This window comes from Limulus polyphemus, unplaced genomic scaffold (assembly GCF_000517525.1).
Source record: "Limulus polyphemus unplaced genomic scaffold, Limulus_polyphemus-2.1.2 Scaffold1903, whole genome shotgun sequence".
Lineage (NCBI taxonomy): Eukaryota > Metazoa > Arthropoda > Merostomata > Xiphosura > Limulidae > Limulus > Limulus polyphemus.
The window spans coordinates 191154-215295 of record NW_013667513.1 but is presented as its reverse complement, the minus strand read 5'-3'; the positions used below and the strand labels follow the sequence as shown (position 1 = coordinate 215295).

At 31.8% G+C, this 24142-nt stretch overlaps 1 protein-coding gene across 2 annotated transcripts in view; it reads right to left on the bottom strand.

Moving 5' to 3' along the window:
• LOC106465310 (choline transporter-like protein 2) overlaps positions 1–24142 on the bottom strand; it is an 83271-nt gene that overhangs the window by 14762 nt on the left and 44367 nt on the right. For both annotated transcript variants that reach the window (XM_013925517.2, XM_022393181.1), the window contains exons 8-9: positions 13607–13736; positions 8283–8366 (exon numbers count right to left, since the gene is read on the bottom strand). In XM_013925517.2, coding sequence (XP_013780971.2) covers positions 8283–8366; positions 13607–13736 — 214 coding nt within the window. The remainder of the gene's footprint in view (positions 1–8282; positions 8367–13606; positions 13737–24142) is intronic.

Here is a 24142-nt window from a genome sequence, read left to right as displayed (position 1 = left end):
ATAATGTATAATGTTATGAACTTAGTGCTACTTAGGATAGATGAATGTAGTTACATGTTACAATACTAAGTCATTCTAGAAAGAAAAGAAGGTTAATTTAGGTTTATTTTGACTTTTTTTGGTGGTTACGAGGTTGGTCGAATTGGCCGATCCCGTTTTGAGACAGGTTAGAGAAAATAACAGATAAACTATAAAGTTTTACTGAAAAAAATATTTGAAAGGTTTTAGGGATTACACAAAGGAAATTTGAGATTTTTGAAATGAGGAAAAGTTTTTTTAATTTTAACATGAAAATTACTTTACACACAGACTATTCAAAACAAATACTCAATATATTCATAGACAATTCTTTATTTTATTTTATTAAAAACACTTCACTAAGGAATATGATTTCTTGTGTGTGAAAGATTTGTAATATTAACTGAAAGGCTGCCAAATTTCGTGAAAATATACCCAATATATAGAGAGTTATAAGTATTAAATTTATATCAACTTTCAACGAGTACAAAAGGTCACATGACTCAATCAAATTGACCGACCCCGTGTTGAGAGAGATAAACTGTGCTGCTCGGTTGGACTCTTTCTCGAGAGGGATCATACAATCAATGAGGAACTCTCCAAGTCAACCACCCCAGCAGCAAGGAACTCGAAATGACAAGGGTATTCCTTGCTCACCTTGATGACTAGATGGAGAAATTCACATCAGTGAGACACAGGAGGGGTGCCTGGACCCAATCAGACCTAACTACCACAAAGGTCTTTCATTGGAGAAAGTACAATACGTAACTGTTGCTGGATTTTTCCATGTTAGTCCATGGAAGATATGGTCTGGAATGGGCAATGAATACACCACCTCAGAAAACTACATCTCAAAAGTAGGTATTTTTTATTCACATTATACCACTTAGTATAGCATAAAATTATAGGTAATAATCCATACTTTAATAGTATATAAGTTTTAATGCAATATTAAAAAGAATCCTGAATTTCCTCTAGTGTGAGAAATGTGACATTTTTTCTTTAGACATCCACTCTTCTCTAATTTATTTATCACCCTTCCAAGAAGTATGGAATTTAACATAAATTGCTCATTATAATGTTGTCATCGTTCAAGAAAACCATAATTTTCATAGCCTTCACATTTGTTTGTTTATACAGCCATCAAATAAAAAATCAGACCCCTCTTGCCACACCCAGCTGTCACATCATCTCTTTTAGGATTTGTCAATATTTCTCTATGTTTAGTACTATATTATTTATTACTAATAGAAAGCCAAAATGTTCATCTATTAAATGACATATTATATTACATTGTTATCTTTACAAATAATTGTCAATTTCACTTTCAGTACAATCTTCATTTCCATGGGAAACACATTGACAAGCTTGGATGATTTTGTAACAGCTCTTGTCTCATAGTTAGAAATCCAGAAAAATTGTGATAGTTATGAGACATTGCCTGCTTTTTGCATTTTATTATTCTATGTTCTGTGGTACATTATTTAATTAAATAAACATTATTTAGTGCACTACTACCATCAGTATAAAAAAAGTAGGGTTAAGTGTCACTGAGAATCGACAGCCAGAAAAAAGAAGATTAGGTAAGCACATTATTTCTTGTTTTTCATGTTTATTCTTTATTTATTATTATAAAAACAACTACAATGTAAAAATAGGGATCTCGTTAGGTTAGTTAAGGTTATATAAGGTAAAATAAACAACAATAATAATATAATAAAGATATTTCATGAGATATGCAGGAGAGAAGCTTGGAGTAGCTTGTGGGTAATGTAATTCAATAGCATAATGTGAGCTGAACATGCCCCAAGTGATTTACAACTTTTAAAGGCACAAGTTGTAGTTAGACATGGTTCAAATGGCAATAAAACAACAAAATTTAAATGTAAATAGATGTATATTGTTATGAGTTTAAAACTACTTAGGATATACAAATGTAGTTTCATGTTACAATTTGAAGTCATTATAGAAAGAAGGGTAATTTAGATTTATTTAGACCTTTTTTTGGTGGTTATGAGGTCAGTCAAATTGACCAACCTTTTATAGAGTTAGGGTAGAAAAAATAACGGATAAAATATAAAGTTTTACTGAAAAAACTTTTAAAATGTATTTAGGAGGTTTTTAGAGATTATGCAAACAAAATTTGAAATTTTTGAGGTGAAGAAAAGTATTTTTAATCTTAACACGAAAATCACTTTGCACTTGGACTAGTAAAAAGAAGATTCAATACATTCACAGACAAATATTTAGTTAGAATAATTCCATAAAAATCTGATTTTTTTGTATATAAAAAAATTGTAAAGTTTCCTGAAAGTCTGCCAAATTTTGTGAAGATACACCTACTATACTAAAAGTTAGTAGTATTGACACTATAACAACTACAAAGTAGTCATGTTGTCAGTGAATTGAACTGAGCCCATGTTGAGAGAGTTAACCCTGCCTCCAGGCAGATTTAGGGAAGTAAGTTTACCCTGTGATGTAGCACCTACCACTGGGAGAATTCCAAAAATTAAATCATATAAGAGTAGAAATGGGTAAAGAATAAAAAAAGCACACATCAAAGAGTTTAAGTAGACTGGAGATAGGCATTATCCTGAGAGAGACAAAACTGCCTGTAGGATCTTATCTAAGACTTATCAAAAGAATATAAGATCTGGATGAAGTGACAAATCCATCCATTGAGCATAGAGGACGAGAGATCTCTGGAAGAACAAGTGTCCCATGGCAAAAATAACCAACTGTGAGCACCACGTAATGGAGCTGTATGTGCCAAGTAACTCCTGACTACTCAAACTGGACACGAAAGAGCATCACAATCAGTATGATCATAGGGGGTTGAGATCAAAATATGAGAAAGGGGAGAAAGAAGGAATGACCTCACTCTTCAGCCACCCAAGTTTTAGGAAGAAATGAGCAGTCAGGAAACAAAGTCACGAAAGATCTATGAAACAAAGTACAGGAGGCATCCAAAGTATAAAGATCAGATCTGCAATGACCACAAGCAAGAAAGAGAAGGTAATAGGTTTTGAAAGAGAGATTATGGTATAATGAGCAAGTGGCCAGTGATTGAAATGGGACTTGGGTAAGAGCATGTAGAACCACAATAAGGTTCCACTTAGGCAAAGGAATCAAACAAGGGGGAAGATCAATGAGGAAGGACCAGTACAAGTTGAAAAAACAGAAATATGGCATAAAAGATGAAAGGTAGTTGAGAAGTTTGCCTGATAGCCTGCTATGGTATAAACTGGTCAAACAACCAGGTTCAGAAGGCCAAAATGTGGACAAAAGTAGAAAAACCTCGTGGATGAATAAGCGGTGAAAAACACACCACTTTCATTGATAGATAGACAGATTAGAAGGGCAACACAAATGGAATAAAAGAAGGGCTAAGTAGGCAGAGAAACCTGACCAGCAAGTAAGGGACAAGACAAGTTCCACATGTGAAATGATGGAAAATACTCTCAAATGAGAGATATACATATTAGGTAGTAGAAAGAGAGACTAGGACTGATGCAAAGGAAGAGGTGCCTTAGATGACAGAAGATAAAACCAAGACTGAGCTGGCCAAAAGGGGGCTATCAACAGGACAAACAAGAAGAATCATGTTGGATATGGTGATGAAGAGGATACACATACAAAAAGAGATGAGACAAGTCCTGATTGAGGTACTGGGGAAATATGGTATTGAAAGGAGTGGCAGAGGTATCAATCATTGGCAGGCCTCACTGGGAACAGATCCAATGAAAGACCTGAGGATGGAGTGATTACTCTGTAGGAAGAATCCTGTCTGGCCAATAGAGACAATTCACCACCAAGGTCAAAGCCTTCAGGACATGACATGTGGTTAGACAAAATGGTTTTGAGTAGGCACAAAACAGAAAGTTTAATGGATAAAAGCAAAGGTTAAAGGAGCAAGTCCCATTCTGATTACTAATATGGGAAATAACTGCAGAATTATTGGAGTGGATCATAATCAAGGGTCTACAAGTTGAAGTAGGAAATAGGAACATGCCCAATGGGCAGCCAGAAGTTCCAGAATATTGATGTGGAAAGTACCTTCCACATGAGACCAAACCTCTGAAGGTGGAGTCTTCAAGAGATGCACCCCAAACTGTAAGAAATGCATCAGTGAAGAAATTGAAATCCAGATGTAGTGACAGCAGTGGAATGCTGACTGTAGTTTTGGCACAGTCCTTACAAAGAGAAGGTGGCAGCATCACAAGTGGACAAAGTATCATGAGTATATTCTATTGGTTGCTCAAAGTCTATTAAAGAAGCCTCATGTAAACTCGACTTTGAGGAACAAGATGTTCAAGAGATGTGACAGTCCCAAAAACAGATAGAACCTTTAGCACAGAAAGTATAGAAGAGACAAATGGGGAAGGCTGAGCCTGATTGAGTCAAGAACTAAAATAGACTCCAAGTTAAGCCACATACTGGGTTGGAGTGACCATCCAACCCAGACGAGCAGCTTCTTGGAGGAGAAGTGACATGGTTAAAAAAAGAAGCCTCCTGAGAAGAGGTGAAGAAGAGCAAATCGTCCCTGTAATATCGGAATCAAAGTCCAAGGCTGTGGATATAGCAAGCAAACACTCCTATGAAGCAATGCTGAAAGGGAGATCTCAAATCTGGTACATCTGATCCAGGTGAATGAATTGAAGAAAATGTCAGGAGGATGGGGCAATCAGAATATGTAGAATGGCATTTATGATATTGACCTTGGTCATTCATAGTCCAGGAGAAAAGGACAAATCTTAAACTGAGGAACAACTAGAAAGGTCAATGATGGGACACCAGTCTCTGGTCTTTTGGGGGACAACAAAAAGGCAAAAATAAAACCCTGGAGAGGAGCAAAGTACCTTCTTGATGGTTCTCTTGTCCAAATGATCCAATATTGCAGCTTTTAAATGCAGAACATGCTTAAAATTAAACGGAGGAGGAAAAGGAACAGGGAAGGGAGACAGAGAAGGAAGAGAGAAGTGAAGACAAAAGTCATGTGTAAGAAATTGAATGACCCAACATTGACTGCAGATGGTTTCCAGAGGTCTGCAAATAGAAAAAGACATGCTCTCATGGAGCTTGAGCCAACTGGGTACAAAAGGAGGTAATCATTGATTGGATGTGTGACAGTCCACTTGAAGGGAGAAAGAACAGCAAGAAGAAGTAGAGGGGCAAGAAACAGAAAGAGAGAGAGGGGTGGAGAATTCACAGGGCCAAGGAACAGGCATGAATACACAAGGTTGGGAGAGAAAAGAAACCAAAGAGAAAAGGGATGACTGGTGTTGGGCAGCATTGGCCCTTCAATGTATTAAGAGCACTTCCAAAGACTTCAGGGAAAACAAAGTGAGCCAGTTGGCAGTCACAGAGGTAAGAATGGGAAGACAAACAGCAGAGAGAAAAGTCTCACATCCTAGAAAATCCCAACAGCAGAGGAACCAAGTAAGCAAGGACAAAGCAGAAGATAAAACACTGTCCAGGATAGTGAAAAGTACCAGTTGTAGATCCCCAGAAAACTATCAAGATTATGATGTGGGACTTCAGACAGGAGATCAAGAGAGGATAGGTAATGAAGGAAGTTTGTAAGAAAGGGGGCAAAGATGGGAAAAATGAGTACTAAAGATAGATATTGGGGACAGGGGGTTAGCCCCCACCACCCTCCAAGTGGGTAAAAGGGACTTCAGGGAATGGCCATAAGCCATGACAAAGAAACCTTGGAATCAAGACATTTGAGAGTGTGAACAAAGCTGGTCCAGAAACATGTCAGCATGGACACATACGTCTGAAGAAGAAGGAAAAACCAAATAATCCTCAGCATGAGAGGCATGCAGTAAGGATCAGGAAGAAACAAAAGACATAGGTGAGAGAAAAAGTAAAGAATAAATTTAAGAAACCAAATCCACACGGATTTGGAGGAGAAACATTGTCCTCTACAGGTAAAGAAGAGCCTAGTGCAAACCAGGTAGGTGGAAAGAGCCAATCAAAATCATCATTCTCATGGCCTGGTTCAGAAAGAAAGGAACACACTTCTGATGTAAGAACAGAGAGATGAGGTAATGAAGGCACTAATGAACCCATGATGTGTTGAACAAGGGTAGTAATGTCCTCCACAGTTAGTGAGCCTCCAGTGGCCATAGACCAAGTAGGGGCAGTGTGAGCAGCATCACGAGGACCTAGAAATAGTAGTCACCATCACTTGAGAATTCATTGTTGTTAAAGTAATTCTCTGGATCATATTTTTAAATTAATTGAAAAGCAATGTAGTTTGAAACCAAATAAAATGTAATGAACTAAAGTTAAAACTAGAATAAAGAAAGTTCAAATCTCACTAAATTGAACAAATATTAAAACACTTTTTTCTATCTGTAAACCTAGCAATTAAAGATTTAACTTTAACTCTCTTAACATGGGCTTGGTCAATTTGATCAACCACGTGACCTCTTTGTACTCGTTTAAAGTCTTTAGAGATTTGATACTACTAACTTTTAAAATAGTATGTGTAACTTCACAAAATTTGGAAGTCTTTCAGTAAACATTACAAGTCTTTCACATATAAAAATCATATTTTTAGTCAAGTATTTTAAATAAACTAAAAAAAAGACTTGTCCATGAATATATTGAGTATTTGTTTTGAATAATCTGTGTGCAAAGTAATTTCCATGTTAAGATTAAAAATACTTTTCTTCAGCTCAAAAAATCTCAGATTTGATTTGTGTAATCTCTAAAACACCCTCAAACTTTATATAATCACTAAAAAAAAAATCGAAATAAATCTAAATTAGTATTTTTTGTATCTAGAATGACTTCAAATTGTAACATCAAAATACATTTATTTATCCCAAGAATCTTTAAACTCGTAAAAGTATGCATCTATATATACTTAAATTTTATTGTTTTATTGTTCTTTGAACTGTGTCTAACTACTATTCGCACCATTATAAGTTGTACATTGCTTGGGAAACATGGAGCTCACATTACATTATCGAATTACATAACCCATGAGCTACTCATGTGAAACATCTTTATTATATTATTATTTATTTTACATAATCTAACCTTATCTAACCTAAAGAGATCCCTATTTTTACATTTTAGTTACTTTTATAATAATAATTAAAGAATAAACATGAAAAACAAGAAATATAGTGCTTACCCAATCTTCTTTTTTCTTGCTGTCGACGACACTTAACCCTACTTTTTTATATACTGATGGTAGTAATGCACTAAATAATCTTTATTTAATTAAATAATGTAACAAAGGACATAGAATAATAACATGCAAAAAGCAGGCAATGTCAAATAACTATCACAATTTTTCTAGCTTTCTAACTATGAGACAAGAGCTGTTACAAATTCATCCAAGCTTGTTTGATGTGTTTCCCATGGAAATGAAGATTGTACTGAAAGCAAAATTTATAATTCTCTTTAAAGATAAAAATGTAATATAATGTCATCTGATGGATGAAACTTTCGGCTTTCTATTGGTTATAAATAATACAGTATTAAATGTAAGAGAGAACTATTAACAAATCCTGAAAGAGCGGATGTGACAGCTGGCTGAAGAAAGAGGGGTATGATTTTCTATTTGATGGCTCTGTAACCAAACACAATTGAAGGTTATAAAAATTATGGTTTGTCTGAGCAATGATGATTTTATAGTGAGTAATTTACATTGAATTTCGTAATTACTGGAGAGGTGGTGGGTAAAATAGAGAAGAGGAGATGCCTAGAGAAAATGTGTCACAATTGGGGAAATTCAGGATTTTTTAAAAATATTGCATTATAAAATTCGGAACTTAAAACTTATATAGTATTAAAGTATGGATTAATAGCTAAGATTTTATACTATACTAATCAGTATAACATAAACAAAAAGTAGATTAGTAAAATTTTGTATGTAAGTCACTAAAACCTTGTGATACATGCAGTAAAGGATGCCTGTAGCGATAGGATTAAATGAATGTTTACAGACATTTTATAGATATGTGTAAAAAAAAGTTTTCTTTACATCTAGATCTGGATAATTTTTTTTTACACAGATGTCCAATTAATTATTTTACAAGTCATCTTTTGCTGGACTATTGAATCACTCAATGTTATTTTTAATTACAAAGAGTAATTAAAGATTCCACAGGTAAATTTTCTAACTGGTAATATGAAGCTTTTACAGTAGTCTCTTTCAGTTCAAACATATCAAAGAATAGTAATTTAACTATTAAGATATTCAATGCTTAATTCCTATATAATTATAATAAATATAAACTCACAAAATCAAGATCCACCAGACTCTACTGAAATCTTGAAAAATCCTTTCTCCAACCTGTCTTGCATTTAGAATCAAAGCTAGTGCCCTGCAAAAGGATTCATATCAATTAAGCACACAAATTAATTATCAGCAATTGAAAATCTAAAAAAAAAAAGTCACTGATGTTAAGTAGCATAAATAATTTTTAAATTATTTCTTTTAACAAGTTTTACATGATAATGTATTGTTTATTGTCATGGTTGGTGGCCTATATGATTATGCAAATCTAGTATTAATTAGTTGTTTTTTGTATTGTTTTCTAAAGGATTCTTTGATTATAATATGTAATTATGTGTTACAATCTATAATGGTAATTTATGTGCTGGTACATTGTTGATTAGTGTTTTGCTTGAAACAATATCTAAATAAGTCCAAACTCTGAACTAGAATGGAAGAAAAATTAGACCTTCAGAATTTCTAGCATTGTGAAAGAGTAAGCATTAAATCAGAAGTCAAAATACATAATGACCGAACAACAGCTTATTTGATAACATAAAAGAAACAATGTCTGTGTCCAGTTTAGCAAGTGACCATCTTAATAAGTACTGTTTACAGTTAGATTCAATGAATTAGGGCTTCATTTACATTCTAAAGTTTAAGTTATGAAGCAAAAGGGAGATTTAAAAAAGAAGGCTTTACCTGGAGTTAAAACTATTCTCAGGTAATTTATACATTTTAATTGCTGGGAAAGGCAAAACTTTAGCAAGTTATGCTTCACTATATTGCAGAACCTATAAATAAGTGAGATTGTTCTAAGTAAAAAAAAACATGTTTTCACAAAAATAATCAAGCTTTTATCTCTCAATAAATTTAATTGTGAGCCATTCATTCATCCAAAATTTATCCATTTAACAGATCAGCTTAAAACTGCAGAAAAAAAGAAAAAGAATCAGGGTTTGTATTCATATGTTCTATTAAAGTTGCACTGTGCAAATCCTAAAAGAAAAGGCTTACAAACATTTGAGCATTTTGAAGAGCAATTAGTGGAAAAAGTGGCCATTATACTACAGTGCTCAAGTTTTAGGGTCATACTTTGAACTGAGAAGAGGCTATTCTTTCAATTTGCTCAAGGTTTTGCATTTTCAAGATATCCATGATGCTATCCTACTTCAAAATTAGCAAATGCTAAATAAGCAGACCCTGCAAGTTAGTCTTCGCATTTACTAAGAGTGTACAGCCATTTTGTGGCAAGTTCATTGTGACAATTTTCCTTTAATTGTCTTTCTTGCTCAAAGAAGTTTTGTGACTGAGCCCAGCTGGAAAAAACTCAAAAAATCATTAATGAACTGAAGTGTTTAAAAAAAAAGTTTTATAAATTGAGCATATTTTATCTTTCTCATTGTGTACACATACTTTGCTCACATTTTATTTTGATCTGATGTGACTAAAGATATATTCAAAAGTATATCAGTGAATTAAAACAATTTGTGATCAGTGCTGAAATGAATGTAACATGAAATAAAAAGTGGATTGCAGCTGCACTTGTGTTATTAGTAGCAAATGAGCATTTCTGCATAGTATTAAAGGCTACACTGAGATACAAACAAAGGGTACTGCAGCACAACATTACTTGGTGCTAATAATCTTCACTTAATATCGAAGTTTCTGTATTTGCAGTGCAAGATTATAACCAGAAAATATTGCTAACAGTGAGTGTAACCAAGTACTGAAACAAAGCATCTGAATCTTTATAAGTAAGAAAGTAAGTACAGTAAATATTCATTCCTGGGTTGAATTGTAATTATGATCTATGTAGGTAGCTTGCTTTGATTGGAGTTTAATATTAATTTAGTGCTTTAACACCTGCCACACGAGCCAGCCAGGGGAGGGGTAATTCCAGAAACTGGTGATTTAGGGTTATTTCAAAATATCTCAATGAAAGAAGCTTGGCACAACTTCTAAAATGAAAAAAACAACTACATATTAATGCAAATATGATATGATGAAATCTATATAGATTATATAATGGTACCATACTGGGCATCATACCATCCTTATAATATTTTCTCTTCATTGTAGAAAATGGCATTTTTCATTTGAGGATCACTAAGGAAATCATCTTGTAATGTATTATGCATCTGCTTCAACTTCAACAGTGCATCTTGGGCTTTATTGTGCCATTAATTTCACAAAATATTAAAACTAATAATTTCTTATATATGATTCCAATCCCTGGTTTTGAAGATGACAACAATACAATTGTGTGCACTTTATGTTTCACTGTCAATGCAATAATAAGTTGACAAATCTCCAATTCAGCTGGTATATCAAACCAATTGGGATATTTTTGAAGAAGTTATTCCCTCATCCAACTTGGATCCATGATTTAGCTTTATCACTACACTTAAACCATCACATGCACAAACACATCTAAAACATTTCAAGCATGTTTCAATACTACATCATTTTACTTTACATTTACAAGTTAACTTCTCCATGTTGGCCCTCATAGTCGTGAGTTAAGGTCTCAGATTTGGTCCAGTGACTTAGACCTTGAAAATAGTGCCAAACATCTTCTTTTGTCTAATAAAAACAACCCAAACTTTTCCGGAATGACTTTTTTTTTATTCACATCAAGGTGCCAGGCTGGCTCATGTGGCAGGTGTTAAAAGTAAATTATATGCTTTAATGGTTTTTTTATTAGTTTAAAATTGAAATTGTTGGTTTTAACACATTGTTATTATTTTTGCTGAAACACATAACAAAGACTCAATGACATGTGAAGGATCATCCTATTGTAACATATACTGTCACTGGGTAGGTTCTATTGGATTAGTTGATAAAAACAACATGAAGTCCCATCCACATAACAATAACAAATTAATTTATTTCTTCAATAAGTGAATAACATTTGTTACAAGTTACATTTACTTGAAGACCTAACTTCAAATAAAATTTAAAATAACTTCTAAAAACTTATGGAACACCTAAATCCCCCCAAAAATCTTATTTGCAGAAGTTCAATCACAGATGCACTAACCTTCACTGTCAAATTGCTGTGGTAACGATGTCTATCATAACTGCTAGCCTTTCTATAACTTTATTTCTACAGTATTAAAAATTTATGTAACATTTTCAGGCTAGTTGTATGTAACAGTGTTCAATTTGATCACTGTAAACCTAAGACATGGGATTGCAACATTTCTCCACAGGACACCAAATTTGTATTATCCATGGAAATTAGTGATAAGTGACCTTCACCTGTTGTTAGCACAACTTTCTCATGAGAACCGAGAGGTAATTTTGGAATCTTGCATTTGATTGCCTATAGTTCGAAAAGCATCATTTCTTTGCTCTTTGACTGGACACGTGTATTTGAATCTTAGTAGTTGAAATAGTTTTGTTCTAGTTGTCATACCATTCATAGTCAGTCAATTAAACAGTATTATTTCAAGTTCAGTTATGTTAGTGTGTACAACATTTCTATTTTCTTCCTTGTATTGCACAATTCAATCTTTTTTGTTTTTACAGCTTCAAAATTCATCTTCAACACATCAACTTCTACACTGGAACAATTCAGTCTGCATTCATCAAACATCAGTGACTTACTGCCAGATAGATCTCAGCATTCTTCAATTATTGTGATTGTGATTTATCTTTATGTAAGTTGTAACTCTTTACTTAAGAATGCCACGCTGGCACTGAACCAACTCAATCGTTAAATCACTGCTTCACTGATTTTCATATTTACATCATGCTCTTTTTCTACTTACTACACAAAATTTCTAGTTCATACATTCTCATCATTATATAATAATGAACTCCCTCTAGCAAACAAACATTTAGATTAAAATATTAGAACTATAGTTTACAGCAATTCATTAACTACAAGAGTAACATAAACATTGATTGATCAAATTTGATATAATAGATGTACTGCACTTATAGTTTTCCTTGAGGAAATGTATAATATTAGAAGGCACTGTTTAGCAACCTGTTAATTCCTTGAAGAAGTAAAAAGAAAAATCAGTATTATTTTTCATTATACTTTCAAATATTTTGACCTTTAGTATTAAAGCAAATCAATTAGTTATGTAGAATTTCACTTTGATAAAACAGAGATTAAAATCAGTAATGGCTAGGTGGCAAAAAAATCATTGGGTTCTGGTGTTTAGACAGTGATAATCAGGCACTCTAGAATATGTTACCATTTGTTTAATATTCTTTTTCATTTCATGTTAGAAAGTGTAATTATTATCAATGGCATACATTTAAAACTCATATGCTCTGACTCTTTTTTTTTATTGTCCTACCAGCATGGTTGGTACATTTGCAAGTAACTTTTAAATGAACTAACAAATATTTGCCATTGGCTAAAATAAATTTGGTTTTAAACCCTGTAAAATTGGTAATTTCCAGGAATATTAAGGCCTTAAAACTAGTTTGTTTAATTCTGCACTTGAGAGCTACCTGCACTAGCAGTACCTAATTTCGAAGTGATAAACAAGAGTAAAAACAGCTAGTCAACACCACACATCATCACCTCTTTTTAGACTGAATAGTGTCAGCCAGTCTTATAATGTATCCATGACCCAAGTATGGAGGACTATGGGTTGGGAACCATAGAACCTCAGGTCCACAGTCAAGCACTCTAACAACTGGGCTATGTTCACCACTTGAAACTGTTATTCAAAAATGGTAGGCTTTTCAATGATTATCACACCCCATATGAAACTTGTGTATTTTATTAAATCTTCAAAAACATTTTTCTGACTGAAATCATTAAACCCTATAATAAAATTTATTTAAAATGCTTAATATCAGGATGTTATCAAGCCTTAAAAGATTTAATTCCAAATAATTAAAATTTTCAGTTTGTTTGTGTGTTTCTGGTTAAGCACAGTGGGTTATCTGTGCTTTGTCCACCACAAGTATCAAAACCTGAGTTTTAGCATTATGAGCCCTAAGACTTTTACCCGAGAAACTGGGAGGCTTTCAGTATTTCAGTTGCAGGATAAATGGCCAAATATTTTGTTTTAGATGTTAGAAGTATGTTCAAAATATTGTTACATGTGTGTGTGTGTAACAATCTTATTTTAAGAAGACATTAATATATATACTTTTCAGTTGTTAAAGACAGTATAAATAAAAACTGTTGTTTGGATAGCTGTAACTAATTTTAATAAATTCAAAGTGGTTGGTGAACATAACATAAGATCAGCTGTATGATATTTCCTTTTAATCCAGAACTTAAAAAACATCATGATGTGCAATGTTTCAGTATTAGCATTAAACAGAGAATTTATACGTATTTCATTAACATATATTGTACTTCATTTCACATACTTTCCAGCTTTTTCCACAACTGAAGTAGTTATGTTGTTTCCATTTTCATCTTTAAGACTGTCCTTTGATAAATCATCAATGATAGCTGATCCTAGTTTAGTGAAAAGTTCTGGGATGCATCTTCCTCCCACTATTAATAGATTAAAAACTGAGTTTATCAAAGTGAAAATAAGATGTTTAATTTAAATAAAAATTCTAAAAACCATATAATTGTCTTAATCAAATACCACTTGAATATAAGTGTTAAAAACAAACTTTTGTACAGTAACAAGGAATAATAATCAAAATTTAATAAAAGCTGTTTCCTGAGAAGTTCTGTAACTGAAAAAAAATATTTTTTTGATCATTTGAACTAAGAAATTTTAAATAAATTAACAGAACTCATACAATCCATACAACTATTAAATTTTTCAAATGGTCTTCACATCAAACATTATTCACACATAAATAAAAACTCGAAAGTCTGAATACTTTAAATTATATTTTCAGGTTGACTTTATGAAGTTTGCTAGAAATTATAAACAAACAATTTTTATTGATATTATTAATAATATTATTGACAAGTTGAAACAGTTTGAGAAAAAGATATCCAAATGCTTGAAATCATACTATCATCTAAAAAATGATTAATATATTTCTTCCACAATAAAAACAGTTAATATACACTCCTACACAAGTCAAGGGCACATAGCTTTGTTAGTCCTCACCAGTTGCAATCATAGAAACACACAACACAGAATTAGTTTTTTCCTCATTCCTGACATACAAATTCATTGGGTTAGCTCATTCTCATAACCAAAGCAAAATATTAATTAACTGTATTAGTTTAAACTCGTAACATAAAAATAAAGAAAACTAAAAAATCCACTCTTAAGCAAATAATAAAGTCAATAATGAGAACACGGCATAAAATATCTACCATATTTTTCGGAATATAAGACGCACCCCAAAGTTTTGGGGAAGGAAAAGCTACAGTCGCATTTGAACGATTTTTATTGAACAAAAATTAAATTTGATACTTTTAAAATTAGTATATATTGTTCTAAACACAAAAGAGCTCAAAACATCAAAATAAGAAAATACCGTAAATCAAAAAAAGGTTTACTGTTATTTAGTTTGGTTCAAAACCTACAAAATCTTCATTGCTTTCACTGTAATTTATTTTTTTATTATTTAGGGAGCATTATAAATAGTTATGTTTTTAAAAGAAAAAACTATTATTGTTATAAATAACACATTCAATTGAACTAAACTATGCATGCCTATTTAAATATATTTATACATGGCTTGTGTATATCGTAATATATACATATATATTATTCATACCTTCGGTGTATAGGAACATATACACATAACACATTCAATTGAACTAAACTATGCATGCGTATTTAAATATATTTATACATGGCTTGTGTATATCGTAATATATACATATATATTATTCACCGTATTTTTCGGTGTATAAGATGCACTTTTTTACCCCAAAATTTGATGTCAAAATCTGCTTGCGTCCTATACACCGAAGGTATATGTAATACTTGTTCACTTGCCATTATGATTTGATAAAGAATGCTTTTAATACTCATTTCTGAAAAAGTACTTTATGAATATCAGGAAAAGGAAATTGGCAGTACATGAAATATGAAAAGTACTCATTATGATAAAAGTAATCAATTAGTTGTTATCATTTGGTATTTGTTTTTTTACAGCAGCTATATATATTTTCAGCCATACTTTTTCTTATAAAGCTCTAGAAATAATTAAATGAATTGTAATATCATATTGACTCCTTTTCGTAAAGTGAATGTCTTTTTCACACTCTGGGCCTAGCATGGGCAGAGATGAGCATTGAAGTCGAAAGTAAAGTGAAATACATGATTGTTTAGTTGTAGTGAGAAGAGTAAAAACTATTGTAGGTACTGTTTAAAATAACTTCTTATGTTAAAAGCAAGAAGGTTCAATCTTGCACAGTTCTGGTCAGGAAGGATATCAATTCCTTATCAGAAAGAGTTCATAGATGGGCTGTTATAGTGTTACCCAGTTTAAGAAGTTCAAGCAATGAGGAGAGGACTCGTTACTGGTAGATCAGTGGGAAATGGGCAGGTGCCTGAGGACTGTAGAGTTGTTAATATTTCGGCTATTTATCAAAGAATAATATGAGTCGTCCTTTAAGTTATAGACTGGTTATCCTTATAGTGAGATCAGTTCTAGATATTTTGACAAGAGAAGGCTTACTAAATCATTTAATGAAATGTGGTATCATTAAATGAAAGCCAAAGGGAGAACTTGCCTTACTAATCTCTCTTTTTGTGTTTGTGGGTGGGGGTGGGGGGTTACTTGCTATCTAGACAATAGAGGAGGTATGGACTTGGTGTATTTAGATTTTTGGAAAGCTTTTGATAAACTCCCACATAAAAGATTAGCTAAGAAAACAGCAACTACATGGGTGGGGAAAACTAGTTAATTGGATTGTAGATTGGTTGGATGGGACAAAGGAAAGGGTTGTTATTAATGGAGTCCAGTCAAGTTGGACCCATGTTATTAGTAGAGGGCCTCAGGGTTCAATTCTTTTTTCTTACTTACATTGATAGGTTATAATTATTGAATTAATAAAGTTTGCCAATGACATTAAATTCTTGTTTATCTGTAGCTGTATTGAAGATGTTGAAGTATTATTGGTAAGTTAAAACAATACTGGAAAGATGTTAAAGGAAGCACAAAGTAATCTATTTCGGTTATGATAATTTGGATAACTCATTTAACATACATGGGAACACACTGAACATGAAGAAGGAAAGGATTTTGACATAGTGGTGGATAAGTCACTCAAGGCATTGAATGAATGTTACTGTTACTCAGTAGTACAGCTAATAGAATTTTAGGAGGTGTATTTATAGACATATTTATCACAAAAGAGGTAATTATCTCTATAGAAATCAATAGTTAGGCCTAACTTGGAATATTATGTAGTTTTAGTTTCTTTATCTAAGAAGGGATATTGACATATAGGAAAGGGTTCAGAGGAAGCCTACTAACAGATGATGTTATTAAATTTTATAAGACTATCAGGGGAATTGATAGGATAAAGACCTCAGGTTTCTTTGTGATGTATTCAGATGTTCTGTACAGTAATTTCGTTCCGTTAATATCTTTTGAACTACCTTTAACCCTCAGTTACTTGTCTGATTGACTAAGAAGTTTTTAAGAACACATATGAATGACCCAATCTTAATATCAGTTAACTTAGGTTCTTTTATGTTTTTATCATTACGAGATGGGATATTAACCTTAACTGTAGTGTAAAGCTAGATAAAGATAAGATCATTTTCATAGTAGACATTAGTGTGTTAAACTTGTAAAAACAAAAATAGGAAGTATGTAACAAACATTTACAAACTTTAAAGGAAAATATTATACTTATATTATGAGTTTTATACTGTTATTAAGTCAGTGATAAATTGTTAGTGGTTTGGGGAGAGTTATAGTTAATAAGACACTTTTAAGATTCAATATTTCACCCCTGTAGTTATACCATGAAGGGTATTGTACCCTTGGGTATGAAATCCTATTGAGAATCCTATTATATTTCAAACATAAGAAGGTGGAACATACATTGTTACTTTTCATGGGACTCCAATTTCCTCATATATTTCAGATAAATTCTGATTACTGGATGGAAATCTGTTAGGTTTGTATCCTAAAATTATTATTCTGTTATTAAGTAGTTTTATTACTATTTTTTGCCCTTTTTTTCAAGTTAGGTAAATCTTAGATAGTGTTGTCTAATCTTAATGATGTTGTTGTGATATTAGTTTGTGTAAACTTGTTAGAGTTTTTTTTATCATAATGTTCTTAACTGGTAAAATTATGACTGACCATTAAAGACTGAACATAAAGATCCAAGTAAGATAGGTTAGTACCATGTTTAACCTTTCTACTTGTATTATGAAGATAATAACATCACATCTGTGGCTGGCATGATTTGTGTATGTATCTTTTGATAGTTTTAAGTATTATAACTGTGATGTGTTGAAAACAATAGCCTAATGATTAATTATTCATAAGACAATGGACCAAAATGTAATGTGAGTAAAAATTGTGAGCTCATGCAAAAACTTTGGATATGTGATGTATCCATATTGGTAATCATAGGGTAAATTGATGTTACATTGTACATAACATACCTCTAAGGAAGATGGAATTGGCTGGGAGCTTTTTCATCCTAGTACACACCGACTTCTTAAGTGTGAAGTAAGCTGCAGTTTGTAATCCACAGATGGCTTTAAAGTGACTGAATTATTATAGACATGAAATTATATCATCACAGGAATTAAGTGCACCTAACAATTACTGTTTCTTTTTTGAAGCTACCTAGAATGAATTATATTTCAAGTGTTAACTACTATGGTATTATTGGAGTTAAAAGTCTGACATGTAGGACAACAACAACAAATTTATTGTTTTATATCTTGTTAACTACCAGGTCAGAAAACTTTGTTACATCTGAGAAACATTTTTATCTATTCCGAGATGGCTGATTATGGCAATGATTCATTACTGTCATTCATAAAGATTCATGAATATATAACTTTAAATGCACATGAGCATAGTAAGATTTGTTTGTTTCTCAGACATACAGAAGATCCTCCTTTCTGTTATGGAAGATTTATTACACTGAAACGTTTTATTTTCTACTCCTTTGAGGATTGGACTAAGTATTGGATCAGCCAGTTTTATCCTCTAAAAACAATAACAGTTGTTTTCTGATGTTTATGGAACATAATAAAGCTCTAGAAGGAACATTAAAGATTCCTTTAGTATAATCACATTCAATGTGATTCAGAGATAAGGTATCTGGTACATAATTTAACTTTTCAGGTTTATAACTGTAAAATCAAAATCTTGTAGTCTTAAAATCCACCTCATTAAGCATCCGGATATAAACCTATAGTATTTTCTGACTACAATGTTATAACTTGGCTATTTAATCATCCAGAGCCCATATTCTAAGTATGGTCAGTAATGTTCAAGAGCCCAAACTATAGCTAGACATTTCCTCTCACTTATAGAGAATTTACATTAATTGGGATGTTTATATAAGAGATAACATCTTCAGAATTATCAGCATCTGGAACTAGGATAGCACCTAAACCCAAATTCGGAAGCATCAGTGTGTACTGCAATGTTTTTCTGCAATTCAGGAAATTTCAAGATTGGTTCTCTAGACAAGTATTTCTTCAATACTTTAAAGGCACAAGCTGAAGACCACAAAAGGAATACATTTTCTAGTTAACCTAGTCAAAAGTTCAACCAAAGTAGTAAAATTTGAGAAATACATATGATAATATCTAGGTGATCCAAGAAATTCTCTCTTCTGTTTAATTATCTAGGGTAAAGGGAAATCTTTAACAACTCTTACCTTACCAGGACCCACTTATACACCATCAGGAATTATGATAGGTGCAATGAAGGTAAATCTACAAGAACAATGTTTATATAACTTTACTGTTAGAACCTATCAAATACTTTTTGAAGGTCTGATAAATGTTGATTGAATGTAGGACAAACTACAACTGTGTCGTCTCTGTATATGCTAATACAAACTTGTAAAGTAATCTTCTTAAAACCTTTTTCATTAGGCTCTGAAATGTTGCAGTGTATTACACAGTCGGATTGGCAATACTTTGAATTGAAAGTTCCCACAAGAGACATAAAATGCTGTTCTGGGTCTACTGTTAGGTGTCAATAAACACTTGCCAGTAACCATAAGACCAGTGTAAAGTACTTATAAATTTTGACCTAATCAAGATGTCATGTACATTATTAATGCATGGCAACAGGTATTAGTCATTAACCATAACTTTGTTCACTTTTCCTGTAGTTGACACAGAAACTACTACCTGTTGAGTTTCTTTTAGGAACATTAATAGTAAAGGAATCCCATGGGTTTACAGAAGGTTCAGTGATGTCATCCTTCAACATTTATGTATTTCATTTTATTTAAACTCCATTACTGTGTAAGGTGAGGGAAATACTGGTAATGTAATTGAAGTTTTAATGTGTTAATACACTTGTTTTACCATATTTATCAGGAAGAAACGTTGAGTATTTTGCAGTAAAAGATATAATTTTTCCTTTGAGGTTTAATCTGTTATCCTTTTGCACTTTATTAGTAATTAGTCTAATATACTTTAGATGGACTAATAATTAATGTATTATTAGACAAGATATCCCAATCATTCACTATGTTGTTAGACATATTAAGGTGTAACTTCCCTGAAGTACAATGTAAAGTAATAAAAAATCATAACCTAAAACAACATTACAGTCTATAGCTGGCAAAATATTTAATATTTGATTAAACATACAACCACACAAGATGAACCTACAATGATATATACTTACTGAAATACATTCAACATCATTAGCACTATCAAAAATGCCATAATACTGTATTTGAAGCTTTTATTCAAACAAATAGAAATAAAGTTCAATTGACACAGGTGCTTTAATTTCTATTTTTAATATATATATTTCATCCTTGATGAATAGATCTTGCCATACTCTGGTCCAGTTCTTTATTCATTTTAAATGTGATTATTTTCAGCAATGTTTGTGATTGTAAGAGTTTTATAATGGTGTAATGATTTATGACAAGACCTAGCATACTCTGCAAGTGTATCAGCCATAGTAATTTAATAAAAATAATTTTTTACAGTTTTACAATTTGCCAATGGTGACAAGATTTGTGAGGAGTTTGTACTGACTGTTTCTCCTATTTACTTGGTAAAAGATTTACTAACAAGAGTACATGAAGTTAGTGACCTTACTAATCAAGGATCTGAACCTATTTTTAGGGGAAATAATAGACTTCAATTAAATAAAAGTTTATCAAGTAACAAAAGATGTTTTTTTGGTTATCCTACACATTTGGTTAAGCACTGCCTCTGTCACAAAACTCAAGATTATGGAACAGAGATGTTAAGTCTTTTTTGTAAACAACAGGAGAATTTCAGATGGCAAAAAAAATTAGGAGGAGGTTTCTTTCCCACTAAACAAACTAGGCAAAATCCATTCATGTTCCGATTAACATTTTGACACTCATTTTTTGTGTTGACTCAGTTTTTGTAAATAGCTTAAATTGTTTGTTTAAAATATTTTATCATTTTAGGTGTGGAATATAATTCACAATGAGATAAATTAAAACCCCTACCAGATATTATGGTAAATGTCATTAACCCATTAGCTGCAGCAGGAGCAGCTCAGTTGCCATTTTCTGACCCATAGATAAAACCGAGTTGCCATCAATCACAATAAAACAGTAATTTTTGTCATTCGCATAGAGTTATAGTTATATATGTGCGACTGACGGATATTTCCATCATCCGCAGTTAATGGGTTAAGGCTTTACTCTAAGGACAGTTCTCAAGCTTTTCTAAAATAACTGAGCATATAAAAATATAATAATTTCCTTTCTAGTTTTAAATAAATTGATTAGATTAGGAATACCTTCTTTTCTTCAATCATTATAAACACTCGTAAATATTTAATACTTCAGTCTTCATAATAAGACTCCTATCAAAATTTCTAAAAATAAAAGTTCCTTTTTTCTTCTTCCTTTAAGTTTACATAGAGTTAATTCATCTATCACTTAAGATATTCATAATCTCTATTTATCATAATATAGGTTTCTTTTTTCTTCTTCCTTTAAGTTTACATAGAGTTAAGTCATCTATCACTTAAGACTTTCATAATCTCTATTTATCATAATACAGGTTTCTTTTTTCTTCTTCCTTTAAGTTTACATAGGTATTATGATAAATAGAGATTATGAAAGTCTTAAGTGATAGATGACTTAACTAGGTTTCTTTTTATCTAGCTTCTTTCAGGGAACCTCATCATAGTGTTTTTTTTTACAAGTAAATTTCACATCCTTCTAAGCTCAAAATTTTTCATACATCTCATTTTATTTCCATAAATACTTGTATCTGTTTAGGTGTCAGCTTATAGTTGGAATATAAGGTTTTCAATGAAATTATACACTTCTTTTAACAAATTTTTAAAATTTTCAATACATTATTTTTGTTGTGTTTTGAAAAGTAACAGTCCCACCTTTTGCTTTCTAGATTGGTGAACAAACTCATGTTAACATTCCTGTGATGCTGATGCCCGAGGATTTTAAAGCTTTCAGCAAGGTAAAGGTGGACAATCATCATTTCAACAAGTGAGTTTTATCAGTAAACTAAACCTACAATAGAAGATTACAATGTCCAATTTTTATCTGTTGATAAGGATTCACACAACTTGTAGAGTAAATTTTTTCTTCTTGATTGTCAAATTATTTTTGGTGTTTCCAAACTGACTTCACTTAATTTATATGTATCAATGTCATTTTAAGAGTATCAGTTTATTTTATCTTAAAACCTAACGTACTTTATAGTGAACAGTAAGATTATTTGTTCATAATATTAGTACAAGTGGATGTCACTAATAGCTCTTTTAAACAGTCATACATGTACTGTACCTTGAAAACTTGTACTTCATAAATATTTCAAAACAATTAAATTAGCAGTCAGTTGAATCCTACTTTTAACTCGGAAAAACTTTTGCCATCAACAAAAAAATGTTTAATTAATTGAGAGTATCTTTAAGTTGAATCTGGTAATTAATATTTCATTGAACCTAGAAAATGAATTAACATTTAAATTAGACTTAATGCAGACCCGCATCTTCAAAAGCAGGGTGTAGTGCAGTAAAGAATAAATAATAATGTGTTACAGTGTGTATTTGTATAATGAGTGTAGCATTAACATATAAATGAAACAGTATTAAAATAACATTAAAAATATTTTTAAAAAGATTATTTCTTACTGTTAATTTAAAAGAAATAAATAAAACCACACATACATAAGAGCATAAAATACCAGTTTCATATCATGTTTTACATTGCTAATTAGGTCTTGTTCAAGAAAGCTTTATTGAAGAAACTGAAGGGTATCTTGAAGGATACAAAACCAGTATTTTATGCTTTTGTGTACATGTGGTTTTATTTATTTCTTTTAAATTAACAGTAATAAATAAAAAGTTTTTTAATATTTTTAAAATCATTTTTATATTGTTTTAAATTTATTAATCATTCCTTGAAAGATCCTGACAGTAGCATGGATGGTTGGAGGATGGGAGCTATACTAACAATTTATATTGGGCTTAGTATATTTAAGTAATACCTTAACATTGTGATATTTATGTCCAAACATCATTATGGGGCTTGAATGCCAACTTCATTTGGCTGCAGACAGCGAAAGGTGGTAAGGATGTGTGATGTTGTGAGCTAGAGCCCTTTCTTTATTTTATTTAAAGAATGTGAGGCTTGCAAAACTGCAGTTAAGCTGGATAGACGGTGTACCCCCAATGCAATTTGATTCTTACTTCTGCCAGTACCTCAAAAACCAGGGCACATTACATAACTACCCACCTTATGGCGTGCCCAGGTGATACATGTCTGTTTTGTAGCTGTATTGTTTCTTTTTTTTTCATGTTATATGTAATATTACAATTTTATATATACACATATATATATATATATTTACACTACTTATCCCAACTGACCTGAGGAGCCTCATTGGCATTGGATATAGCAGATTTAGTGTGGTTGACATAACCTGAGGAGCCTCATTGGCATTGGATATAGCAGATTTAGTGTGGTTGACATAATTTATTCTTTGCTTTCACTCACAGGTTCTTAGAATATATATACAGTCTCTATTTATGTTTCTTAGAGAAAACCTTCCAAGCCACTTCAAGGTAAAAGAGTACTGTCCTTTAGTGTTCAGGAATCTACGAGAAAGGTTTGGAATCAATGAAAGGGAATATATGGTATGTTGGGATTTTTTTCTGTATGCATATTTTAAAAGTTGATAATAGATATGGAACCTCTTTAATATACTTAGTATAGCTGGGCAATTAACTCGAATTGTTGATATAATTGATTACCTGTGAATGTTGATTAAACCGATTAGTGGTGTGTCACAATTGAATTGATTAATGTCATGAAAATAATCAACTAATCCGTATTAATGTCTCTAATTATTACTGTTTTTAATTATTTCAAGTAATTCAAATATTTCATTATGATTTTCTTACTTATTTTTGATTAATTCGGTGCTGTTCAGTTTAATTGATTGGTGTCATGATTCACAAAAATAACACAGGCCAGCGATGGCTTTATTGTCTTGAAATTTTTACATGTTCTACAGTAATTTATGTACGCCGAATCCGAAAATGATATCCATTTTTCTCCATCACGTACAGATTTTTCACAAAATGTCATATGTACTTTTACACAAGTGAATCATTTTCATTGAAATCGGGTCACATTTTATTATGCTTAAAATGTTGACAACCACTGGCTAAAGATTTTTGCAGACCAATTGTGATGTGAGAGTCTTATCGATAGTTCTAGAACCCACAAAAAACACATAATAATTAAAAAATGTTCATTGTGGTAAACAAAATAATAATTTGATCTTTTTTTTC